The sequence below is a fragment of the Triturus cristatus genome, chromosome 4_2, assembly GCF_964204655.1.
Source record: "Triturus cristatus chromosome 4_2, aTriCri1.1, whole genome shotgun sequence".
NCBI classification, from domain to species: domain Eukaryota; kingdom Metazoa; phylum Chordata; class Amphibia; order Caudata; family Salamandridae; genus Triturus; species Triturus cristatus.
The window spans coordinates 718287150-718299150 of record NC_140586.1 but is presented as its reverse complement, the minus strand read 5'-3'; the positions used below and the strand labels follow the sequence as shown (position 1 = coordinate 718299150).

General features: G+C 43.7%; 1 protein-coding gene across 2 annotated transcripts in view; it reads left to right on the top strand.

The window, feature by feature from the left end:
* The window catches only part of LOC146834956 (sterol carrier protein 2-like), a 372999-nt gene that overhangs the window by 324167 nt on the left and 36831 nt on the right, over window positions 1-12001 (top strand). For both annotated transcript variants that reach the window (XM_085602598.1, XM_085602597.1), the window contains one exon: window positions 5933-6062. In XM_085602598.1, the coding sequence (XP_085458724.1) occupies window positions 5933-6062 (130 nt within the window). The remainder of the gene's footprint in view (window positions 1-5932; window positions 6063-12001) is intronic.

Here is a 12001-nt window from a genome sequence, read left to right as displayed (position 1 = left end):
CCAGCGATTCCCTAGGCCTAGGCCTATTCTATGTCCGTGACAGTGGTTCTTATACCACTTACTTAGTATATGGTTTGCGTGGCCCCTAGGGCCTAACTGTATTACTTACCTGTGTGACTTAATGTATGCTTAAATAAGACTGTGTTGTACTTACCTCTAATCTCATGAAGAGTGCTGAGGGTTTGACTAGAATAAATACACTTTATTTTATATATATATCTGTTGTGGTGTCCTTTCATTTGGTATTCAAGGGATTATATATGGTATCACAGCTGGCTTCACATGCCATTCAGAGTTTAGCCTAAGACTGCTCTTGTCCATGCTACCACTAGGATAGCTGGTCTATAAGGTTGACTTTACAACCAATCACCATAAGGGTATTTGGACTGATATAAGGTGTACACTAGAACTAGTGACATCATACATCAGGCCAACTTCTCACAAGGAGCCTGCAGATTATTTCTCACAACCCGACGGATGTGAACGTGTGTGCTCTATCTCTCACCTTTTCCCGCTATTGTGCTAGTCAGGGCTGCAACCCAAGACCGGATAAGAGCAGCATATTGGTCATTGATGTACAACACCAAAACACTTCACAAGTAGGCCACATTGTAATACAATATCCCTCCAGCCACACACTCCCTCCTGTTATAGCATGCAGTCTGTTAGAAAGTGCTCTTTGGTGTCTCATAATGGGCATTAAGTGCTATAGACCTGCAAGTACCCTCCATATTACAATACAATAAGGCATGGGAGCCAACAGGCCCAAATGGGAAGCTCTCCACGTTGGAAAAGTTCTAGGGAGGCTTAAGTAGTTGATCACGTGAAACTGAAATTGAGCCAGCAATCTGGAACAGTATATATATGTGGGCTCACCCTGCAAAAGCTGAAACAGGGTGGAGTCTGGAAACTAGATGCCGCTGGCCCTGTGTTTTTAATTCGAAAACCATTGACTGGAGAATTGCTAGAATATAATCAGGCTATTTGATTACATGATAAAAGGCAGCATGGTTTTCACAAAAATGAGAGCATGCTCAGCACATCTGAATAAATGTTCGGTCTTTGTGCCTTATAAGTTAGACCATGCGATGATAATAAATGTAGTTTGCTTAATTGCCAGCAACACTTTTAAAGCAAGTTAAGCATATACAGTTTGATTCTAATGGAGCACTTAGGAACAGAGAGCCTAATTAAGACTTGGGTGATAATGAAAAAACCTTTGATTCTGTAGGAAGTGCTACATTTGGAGTAAACATCACTGGTGAAATTTCCTCTAATGTACTCTCCACCAATGGATCTCCTCGTAAGTTAGCAATTCCTTCAGAAATCTGCAGTTTTCTATTGATACCCAGCTTTAAATCGCTCTTCCAGTATCTTGAGGTAAATGTTTCTGATTGATGAATTCACACGGGAAAGAAAGGCAGAGATAACGGAATCCCTTCGGCAGCCATCCTTTTCAAGTGAAATAAGTGGAAAAATAGCAAGGATTTTCAAAAGCTGAAGAAATGATAGGCAGCATCAAAACCGGAAGACTATAATATTGGAGGACAAATGCCTGATGTCATTGAAGGTTATCATTTGTAATGCCTTCAAGGTCTCTGGACATTTTGACGATTTATGTATCTGATTGATGGAATAATTGAATGTATTGGAAGAGATGCATCTTGAAGATACTGCATCGGGGCTTTCTGATGAGGACGCGTGGAGTATTGCGTGGGGCTCCACTTCTTCAGAAGGACATATAAAACAATGTTCAGTTGGCCCATCCTGCCTGCCTGTTTCTTTCTTTTAGTGACACACAGCCTTGCAGGCACTATAGCTTCCCAATTCATGCTCACTCTCCACTGTTTTCAGCTTTTTTGTTAAATGCTTATTGTAAGGTGTGATATTGAGCAAAGCTGAGGTACATCCTTGGAAAGTTCTGAATCCTAAAGTACAACTTCAAGTTTATACATGCATGGACGTCTCTCTAGAGGCAACAGGAATGCGACTGTTTTTAACCAAAAATGGTGAAGGGTTTTGGGCTGGATGACCGAGGATTTAGGGAGCAAGTGTCTTACATGGGTCAGAGCCTCCACTGCTGCACCTTTACACTGCGAGAAGCACAACACCAGCACTAATAAACCCCTTCCTCTATTCTTCGATGCTGTCAGATTTGTCTTGCAGAGTTTATCGGAAGGTCTACAACCCAAGCGCTATATCAAGATGGCTGTTGTAGCACTGTTCAAGGAACACAACTGATTCTAGGAGCTTGCTTATAGTCCAGGCGTTTGTACCTTGCGGCGTTTCGCTCTAACCCACCTAAGGTGCAGTGTTAAACTCTTTGCTGACTGTCCTTTCTTATATGGTGATGTAAAGTGCGCTATTCAATAGGCCTGGGCGGTGAACTTCGTTCCGCTCGCGAAGTTTGCGGAGTTTTCTGCACTCCGCGGAGCTCGCGGAGTGCCGAAAACTCCGCGGAGCGAACGGTAAGTCCACAATCGCGAATGGTAAGTTCGCAATCTGCAGCTCGGGTAGAATTTCTACCCGAGCAGCAGAAAAACCAGCACAAACTGCACTTCACACTGCACTTCGCCTCTCGCAGAACTTTGCAGAGTTTTTGTGTAACTTCGCGGAGTTCCGCGTAGCAAAACTCCACGAACTACACCCAGGCTTACTATTTAACTACACCTGCTTAAGTCTGCCCCATGTTTTTGCATATCCCAAACCCCTGCCATAATTGTGTCCTTCTTTTATTTCAAAAGGTGGTGCTCAATGCGGTTTACGACTTAATTATATTATTCCAGTGATTAATTTGGGAAAGGCAATATTGTATGTTAAAATTGTATGTTAAAATCATGGTGTAATTTGGGATAGATAAAGGAAAAACCTCTTATCTGACCAATCTTATTTTTACAATAGTAGTTACTTATACTATCGGCGGCAACGAAAATGGGGCTAGCACTCTACAAACCATGAGAATGAAGACTTGAGCATTGAACGTCTCCTAATTGGGCTTCTCAGTAGAGGAAAAGACGAAGCTTATCCCCTTGTGGAATTGTGTATTTAAACCATCTAGATGGAATCAGAATAGTGCTCTAGAAAGTGTGGCCCTATCTCTTCTTTGTTTGAAAACAGTAAAAAGAAGATAAGAATAACCAATTGTCCAACAGATCAGGACATATAATTATCAATATTTGCTCATTGAACAGAGGAGTTAATTCCTAGAATGTCTATTTATTCGCCGTGAGTTGAAACACGGATCAGGTGCCTTTGGAGCAAGAGGGCATCCTACGCCAATTTATACATAGAGAACCCCTACCTATCGCCGCTCAGACGATAAAGACATCTCTAAAAATGTACTGGTCCTGATGAAGGAGACGTGAAATATGTATGTAGTCTCCGAAACGTGCGTAGACCAATAACCATACATCTGGGAGATCCATAGAAGAATCCTATGTCAATGTTCTGACTAAAACACTCTATGAACACTACTAATTCTTGGACCACAACCCAAGCAGGATCTCACACCAGATGTGGCTCTCATTTTTAATTAAAACAAACCCTTTATTTGTGGAATGACTGATGGTATGTAAGAGCAGAGTGACAGGTGAGAATGATAGTGTGATGGTTTTTTTGGGGGTTCCTTCCTAATGTCTCTTCAAACTGTTTTGTCTTTCAACTTTATAAATTGTTGTAATCTAATCTAATGTTGAAACAATTTTTGTGGAAATGTACAAATTATATATAAAGTACATGCTAAAAGAAAGTATATGAATGTTTTGCTACAAAAAAGAAAATAATAAGATGAAAAAATAAGCTGTTTTTGAAATGATATTTTACTCTGGGGACTTCTTAAAGTATAAGTAACTACTATTGTAAAAATAAGATAGGTCAGATAAGAGGTTTTTCCTTTATTTGTTTTTTCTCCCCTCCTCTTGGACATAAAAGCGATTAGGGGAACCCTTTCTCATACACACGTAATTTGGGATAGGCAATAGTATGTTAAAATCATGGCGGTGAAGCAAAAAAGGAAGATCTGTGTGTAGATCTTGAGTCAGCCTGTGCACACGACTACCGTATTTTCTAGTTAGTTTCATAAGTTGCCTGGTGAACTGTCTGAACTTTCTTCTCGTCATATTGTCACATGTTAACTGTATCTGGGCCATAGTTAAAAAAACGAACTTTCGAAATGCAAGTCACAACCAGTGGAGAAACACGAGGTCAATTATGTGGTCTGAGCGGAGGGACAGGTTTATCTTGTTGAGTAATTTTGTGAAGAGTGACTGCAGGCATGAATGAAATTCCCATCTGTTGTGCCCGCTAAGTATAAACTTTTCACAATTTATGTAAAAACAAGTAGATTTCAGTATAGAAACCGGGTCAGTTGTGAAACACCTGCTTACAAAGGAGTTATATTTGTGCTTGGCCCCCCTTGGTCGTGCTGGGCCTGGCTTCCCTTGCAGAAAGGAAGGAGACAGGAGTGGCCGCTCGATGCCGTGGTGAAGTGTTACTTTACATTAGAACTGATGTCCTGATTCTTGCAAAATTGAAATGCTTCCTGCTGGAAACATCATGTCTACTATTGCTAGCAGCCTCTCTAATTTAATTTCCAAAAGCCATGTCAAGAAAGCTGTTAATATTTCTTTTTTTGATCAATTATGCACCGATTACAACAGGCAACTATTCTGGTGTTTTCAGTACTTCCCTGGTCATGGTCACTTATTTTATTCTTCGCTACTGTTTACTACAGTAGTTTGTTTCTTATAGATTCCTTTTGAGCCGAGAGTGCGCAGTTGTGTGGGAGTTTGGGGAATCATCAGTGGCGGCTTCTCCACTAAGGCAGAGGAGCGTCATGGGTGTGCATTTTGCAGTGGAATAAAAGGAAAAATATCATGATAATAACTCCTAGATTATAATCATTTTATTTTTCCTGCTGCAGCGTCTCCGAGGACGGGGGTGGAGGGAGATCTGCTCTGCTCTGCTCTCAGAGCAGGGGAAGGAGTGGTGGGCTATGTAATTGAGCATGAATGTCGGGCCGGCCAAACATTCATGCACACTTTGCTTGTTCTCCATGCAGACTGTATTGAACATGCCCAGCCTCAATTACAGCCTGCATTGAGAAAATGTCCAGCCTTCCATTCTCTGGCTGAGCGCCGATCCACGGCGCTCAGACCAATCACAACGCTGCAATGCAGGGTTATGATTGGCTATCAGGAGGCTGGGAGCCGGTCGCTTCCTGCTTACTTTGCAGAGAAGAAGCCAGGAAGAGGACGCAGGAGAGGCAGCAGCAGGCCGGCCGAAGGTGAGTGTTTTTGTTTTTTTAAATCCCCTCTCTTCCCCACCCTCCCCGCTGCTGCTTACCGGGAGCAGCCGCGCCTGGGAACCATTATGGTATGCGAGACTTGCCAACATTTCAAATCACCGTAATAATAAGACTAAAATAAGTATTCTCAAGGAGTGAAATTATTAGGCAAGTGCTTCCCACTACTGTTGCCATTATAGTTAAATGTTACCATGGAGGAGAATATGATTGCCAATGTCTAATCCTATATAAAGTTGCCTCAACCTTCCAAGAGAACTCTACAAAGTGTTTCTTTTAAAGTCTTGAGTTGGCCAGAGTTTGGGGTATAGTGTGCAAGGTCAGAGGGAGTCTGTTGATGTCAAGTATTGTGCTAAATATCTAGAGTTGTGCCCGAGGTTTACAATACAGTACCCAGGGACTCTGATTAGGCGCTGCTAATTAAAGACATGGCTGCTAAATGAGCTGAGCCAAATACATTGCTGGGATCATGCTGGGTGTTAGGATTACCCAGGTTTCACCGAGCGCTTCATAAAGGGGCAGCCTTACAGATGTGCCATGCTCACCCCGATCAATAGAAAACAGTAGTTACTCAGATTCTCAGCAGAGCCATCATCAGATATAATCACTGGGTAATTATTTCTGTTTCAGGAAGGAGAGCAATATGTTAAGAAGATTGGTGGTATCTTCGCCTTCAAAGTAAAAGATGGTCCTGGTGGGAAAGAGGCACTCTGGGTTGTGGATGTTAAAAATGGCAAAGGTTCGGTGGCTGTCAATTCAGGTGAGTGTGCTTGTTTCTTTACTGGGAGGTCATGCCAATAGCTACCTCACTGTGTCTTTAAATTTCCTTCAGTGCTTCTTATTTGTATACACAGTGATGTACTGTTTCATGTCAGTCACTGTTTTTGTCAGAAGGAAAGAATATGTAAAAAGAAAGGGGATAGGTGAGCTATTTGATTCGGCTTTAAGGATGCTTAATTCTTCATGTTCAGCTCAGGTAAGCTGCAAAAGCAATTGATGGACTATATGCAACAGGTTGGTGGTTTAATTTAAGAAGACCGCCTGCTACAACTCTGAAACATATCTCCCAGTTCAGTCATGACCACTCATGCCTTCTTCTTCAGTAAAGCGACTGAACGGACATGGACATGAGTGTTGATCTCCATTCACTCCTTGTACAGATGGCCCATCCAAAGCTGAGGTCTGTTAATGGGACATCATGAGTAAAATCAGCATGAATGGCAGTACGCATCGCGCCAGAGGGCGCTGCAGCTTTCTGCCACTCAAGTAGACATTCTACTTGAGTGGCAGCTACCTCAATGTGAGCTGCAGATTTCTCAACGCGAGCGGTCGCGACCTGCTGAGACCACCCGCATTGAGAAATCTTACCAGAAGGAGGTCTAGCGCACAATTTTTTTGTCACAAGCGCTCGGCAACTTAACGTTGGTGAGCCACTTGTGAGAAAAAACTCTGGTCCACGTCACTAACCGGAGTTTTTCGGATCACCCTGTGGAGTGGGCAAAACTCCATGAACTCCGTGGGTGGAACGAAATTCTTCCCCCACCTCTACTTAAAACCATAAACACAGACTTCTACTAACCTTTTTGAAGTATTTTCCCCCCAAAGTGTTTAGTTTTTGCAATGTTGCTCTATTCTGGCATATTGGCTTACAAGAACTTCTATGAAAGATTCTGGTCTGGGAGCATGGGTAAACTGAAGTTCAACAGCTTCAGATGGTTAGATGCTTTGATCACAACCAAGGATGTGCGGAATTGACTTAATTTGCTTTCGCGCATGTCAGAACCATGTTCCGAGGGCCACGGGACAAGCAGGAACTACGGGGCCCAACTGTGGGGGATGAGGCATTTTACTCCTGATGTCGAGGGGCCCAACCTACTATGGATCCTGAGCCACTGGGTCATGTACACCTTCAGCACTTGACTCTCAGTGGTTGCTCAAGATTTTCGGGGGCAGAGCAGTCCAAGACATTTCCGGGGCAGAAGAGGTAAGGAGGTAGATAAAGGCTGGTAAGCACAGGCTCACATCTCAAAATACACGCTGCTGCAATAAATGATTATCCAGTCATAAACTTGCTGTTATGAAAAAAAGGTTTTTTAAATTTTACAGTAACTACTACAAAGGGAAATACGACATACTGAGGTCAGGGCTCTAGTGTATCTTATAAGGTTCCCTGAGTTCCACTCTCTCCAAGTTCTATCAGTAGTGGCTATTCCACATTCTCTATAGGCTCCATTCAGATGAAGCTCACTTGCTCAAGTCCGGGGAGTCCATTTCTAACTCTGTATAAAAGTAAGAATTGTTCCAGGGGCAAAGCGTTGTCTACCAAGCAAGTTCCCATGGGGCTAACTGGCCTGAAATCAGCCTTACCTGCAGGATCAGATCAACGGGAGTCCCTGAGTGTGCCTCCTTCGAAGGCACTGGAGCTGACGTGGCTGGCTCCGCTAAGTTCTTTGCACCTGGCCCAAAGCTAGCTGCACTCAGCAGACCGCAAGTTTCTTACCCTCGCTCGTGCAGCCACTGCGACCGGGGGTTCTCCTTGACTCCTCCAAACTCGGTAAGTTCTTTGATCCCTCCATCGGTTGGTGGGTGGAGAGGGATGTAACAGTCTTGATGCAGGCCTGTAGGAGTCACCACTGTGGCCTCTCCCCTCCGGTGATGATTCTGACTAGGTCACACTTCTAGCTTGGTCCCAGTGGCCCCCTCTGGCATACAGGCTCTCTGTCCTTTTACTACACATGGGTTCCGACCAGATCCGCTCTGCCTATTTCTTCACGGCAACCCCTTCTGGCACTCTGCACAGCTATCTCTTCAAAGGCACCTCTTGCTGTACAGAGTCACCAGTTTTCCACAGATCACGGGCTACACCTCCTTCGGTATGGCAATCTCTGATGTACCCTCTCCCAGCTGGAAGAGTAGCAGGCCTTGGCCCCCAGTCCTGGTCACAGGCAGTCGTCTTGCAGAGCTTCCACTCCTCGTACAGCCCGACAAGCTGCATGACAGTTGACAATTTTTTTTGTCTCAAGTCCCCCTTCTTACAGTCTATTCCCAGACACCAAAATGTGATTACGGAAATGCTCTATTTATGGGGATGGCTGACTATCTCGTCACCCGTTTGCAGGTGATGCAAAACGCGACCGCGAAACTCATCTGCAACAAAGATAGATATAGTGTTGCCTCTGCCTGCCTAAAAACCTTGCACTAGATGCCCATACGAAAGAGCAACATTTAAACTTCTCTGCCATGCTCATAGGGCCCTCTATGACTCTGGTCCTGTGATTCTCCAATCCAAGGTTGCCGTAGCAACCTAGCCTTAGCCAACCAATCGTATCGGGAAAGTTAGTCAGGGGCCGCTATTTTACTTAACAGGCTGCAGCCCAATGGAATCTGCTTCCCTTGGCTATCCGCTTTTCAAAACCGAAGGAGGTGTAGCCCGTGATCTGTGGAAAACTGGTGACTCTGTACAGCAAGAAGTGCCTTTGAAGAGATAGCTGTGCAGAGTGCCAGAAGGCACTGTACTATTCACAGGCACACATACAACCAGCTCTCGTGTACAGCATACAGGCACTGCACTATATCCTTAATGTATTCTACCACTCACAGGCACACATACACCCAGCACCTGCATGTAACATACATACACTGCTCAGTACTGCACTAGCCTGTATTGTACCATTCAAAGACACATATACACCAAGCACATATACATCACACATGCACTACACACCAGTGGATGTAGGCTAAGGGTGAGTTAGGCACACAGCAGCAGAACTTTCAAAGTAAGTGAGCCTGTAGACCTCACTACAGTGGTACAGTGGTACAGGTTAAAAAGGACCTGCTCACTTCTACTGATCGCTACTCAGTATGATCACTATACGGTATGCTGCCACCACCGCACCTGTGCTGCTTAACTCCAGGTAAAGGCAGCAGCCTTTCATGACTGAGAGTTGCGCTTTGGGTTCCCCTCTCTGTCGAACAAGACCGCAGTAGGTGAGACAGGCCTATGTCATAGTGCACATGCATGTTCCGGATTTGCCTATGCCAACAAACATCTGCCTTGGGGATCCAGAAAACAGTACAGTTGGGGCACTCTGGGTAGGAGTGCACGTCCATTACCATGCAGAAGACTTTCCAGTACCAACAACGTCATTATGGGAAATGCTGATTCATCATTTTGGGCTGTACATTAGCATGAAATGCACCCTTGCATATATTTTTGGCACATGCATCCATTTAAATAAGCCCACCACAAACAAAAGATGTTTTTCCTTTGCGTTTGCTGTAAATGTTTACCGTGAATTGTGCAGTTTGTGGTTATTTTTTACATGAACCATGCAAAATTACGAGAAATTACATAATTTAATATAACAAACATAACACAAAATTCTCAATTACGTGAAATAAGTGAGTTTAATTTAAATTTTGCTCAATCCTAATCACAACCACCTGAGTTATATTTGATCCAATGACTTGCAAAGAAAATCTTCTCCCACTGATTGCCAGACCAATAACACATCAGTTCTCTTAGATGTATATAACAGGTATCCTATTCAGTTCTACCCTTTTACATTCGTTAAAAAAAGTGTCGAAATTAGGCTGTAACGTCAGGCGCAAATTAATATCTTGCAAGAGGTGATGATTTTGTGAAATTTTAGCAAATACTTTTGTTTTTTTCCCTGTGTGAAATGTCACATAGGGTTCCAGACACTTCCGTCCCGAAACAAAATTGCTTTTTCTTTCAAAATTTGTTATGGTGAGATTTGTGATTGGTGATTAATTGGCACCATCCCAATGGCCTATGTCTAAGCTAAGTCAGTGTTTCTTGTAGAATCATCAAAGTCCTTTGGAGACTCTTACTCCTCCAGAGAGTGGTGCAAGTTTCTGCCCCTAGCTACTGAGTACTTTAATTCCATCCTGTCTCTCATGGAACCTACATTGTGTGCTAATGATCCCCTAGATTTTGCACTGCTTGAATACAAACCTCATGCCATCTGTATTTTCTGTCTCTTTAATGCTTTCTTCTTGAAGGTGGAGTTCCTACTTTACAAAAACAGCTAAATCTGGGTCTGAATGCTCGGGCCAATTACCGGTCAATCTACGATTCCCATTCATTGGCAAGCTCTTTGAACAGTTTACACATATCCAACTGCACACTGACCTTGCTTCCAGTCACCTTGTTTGGTCCCATCAGTCTGGTTTTTGCTACTGGCTTTTCACTGTGACTGCACTTTCATGCCCCCTGGATCTCCTTGGCAGCCTTTGGTACATTGACCATGAACCACCTTCACAACTCGTGAGGGACGTTTTTTTTTCTCCTTTCTGTCGGGACTCATTTCATCCAGCAAGGAAACCTTGGGCTCTGGGTCCTGGCCAATCCTCATGGTTTATAGTGTCTCCTAGGTATCAGTCTTGGTGTCGGTCATGTTTTTCATTTATATGGACTTCAGTTTCTACCTGTATGAGCTGGCATTCAACTCTAATAATGTATTCTCTCGTCAACATTCAGCTCTTCAGGACTGTCCCAGCCCTATGAAAGGCTGGATGTCTGGCTCCTTTCCGTAACTAAATCCTTCTTAAACTAACTTTCTGTTGATGTCATCCTCTAGCTGTTTCTTGGCTTTCCTCCTATTCTCTATGGGTATCTATCCTTTTCTCTTTGCTACTGTTTAGAAACCCTGCGTTTCTCTGTAGACTGTATCTTAACTTCCATTTCCATTGCAATAGGGTAGTGTCTGCTTGCTCTTTCTGCCGATTACTCCTTTCCATTCTACCACTGACTGTGGAGCAGTAATGAACAAGATCTGCTGTGGGTATACACTTCTACGAGGTCGCGCTGCTTTCTCTCCCCCTTCTTTCCGAGCTGTCTTACACTTCAAAGCACATTTGTACTCGTAAGCTTGATTACATCTCACCTTTTCTTTTGGAGCCAGCTTCCTTGGTACCTTTGTATTTTTTTTACCGTCTGCTGCATAACCTGCAAGTATATGACTGGCAAACTTAAATCAGGTTTTGGTAGCGGAGCTACAAGAAGTCACAGCATTCTATGTTTGGGTATCCCTAATCGCACAATAGCAGTGTGTCCAGGCACACGGTTTCATTTGCAAATCAGTGGCTTTGAAATTCCTTTTCATTAGATGGGTTAGCACCTGCATGATTCCCCTTTCAAACAACCTGGAAATCTATTTATTCTGACTAGCATTCTTTGGCTACAAGTTGTGTAAAGTGGAATTTCTCTTTACACAATTTTAAGTAAGCTGATGTTCTTGTAGCCTGATGTTCATGGTGTGGGAACCCCCGGACCAGGTTGTACCGACAGGAAGTTCCAGCCAGTAATATTGTCTTGGGAAAGGGTTGCACTGCACCTCAGACCTGTTCTTCAGCTCCCACCTGACCCTTAGACAAACATAAGGGGGTGCATGTAATGCTCTCCCCTCTACCTCCAGCCAACATTTCCCCTTCTCTCCCCTCCCCTCTGCACCCCCTGCTTCCTCACCCTTACTTAAAAGACACTTACCATCTGCTCAACAAAGGTGGTACATGTCTGCATTCTCCTCATTCATGAAATGTGGAATTCTGTGCAGAAATCCATCCAGTAATGCAGAGTCTGCAAATGTATTCCTCGTTCCAAGGGGTCTAACTGATAATTGCAGGAATTCAATTCCTTGTGGAAATTGCCACCGGTATTGGTAATTCCAGCTGCGC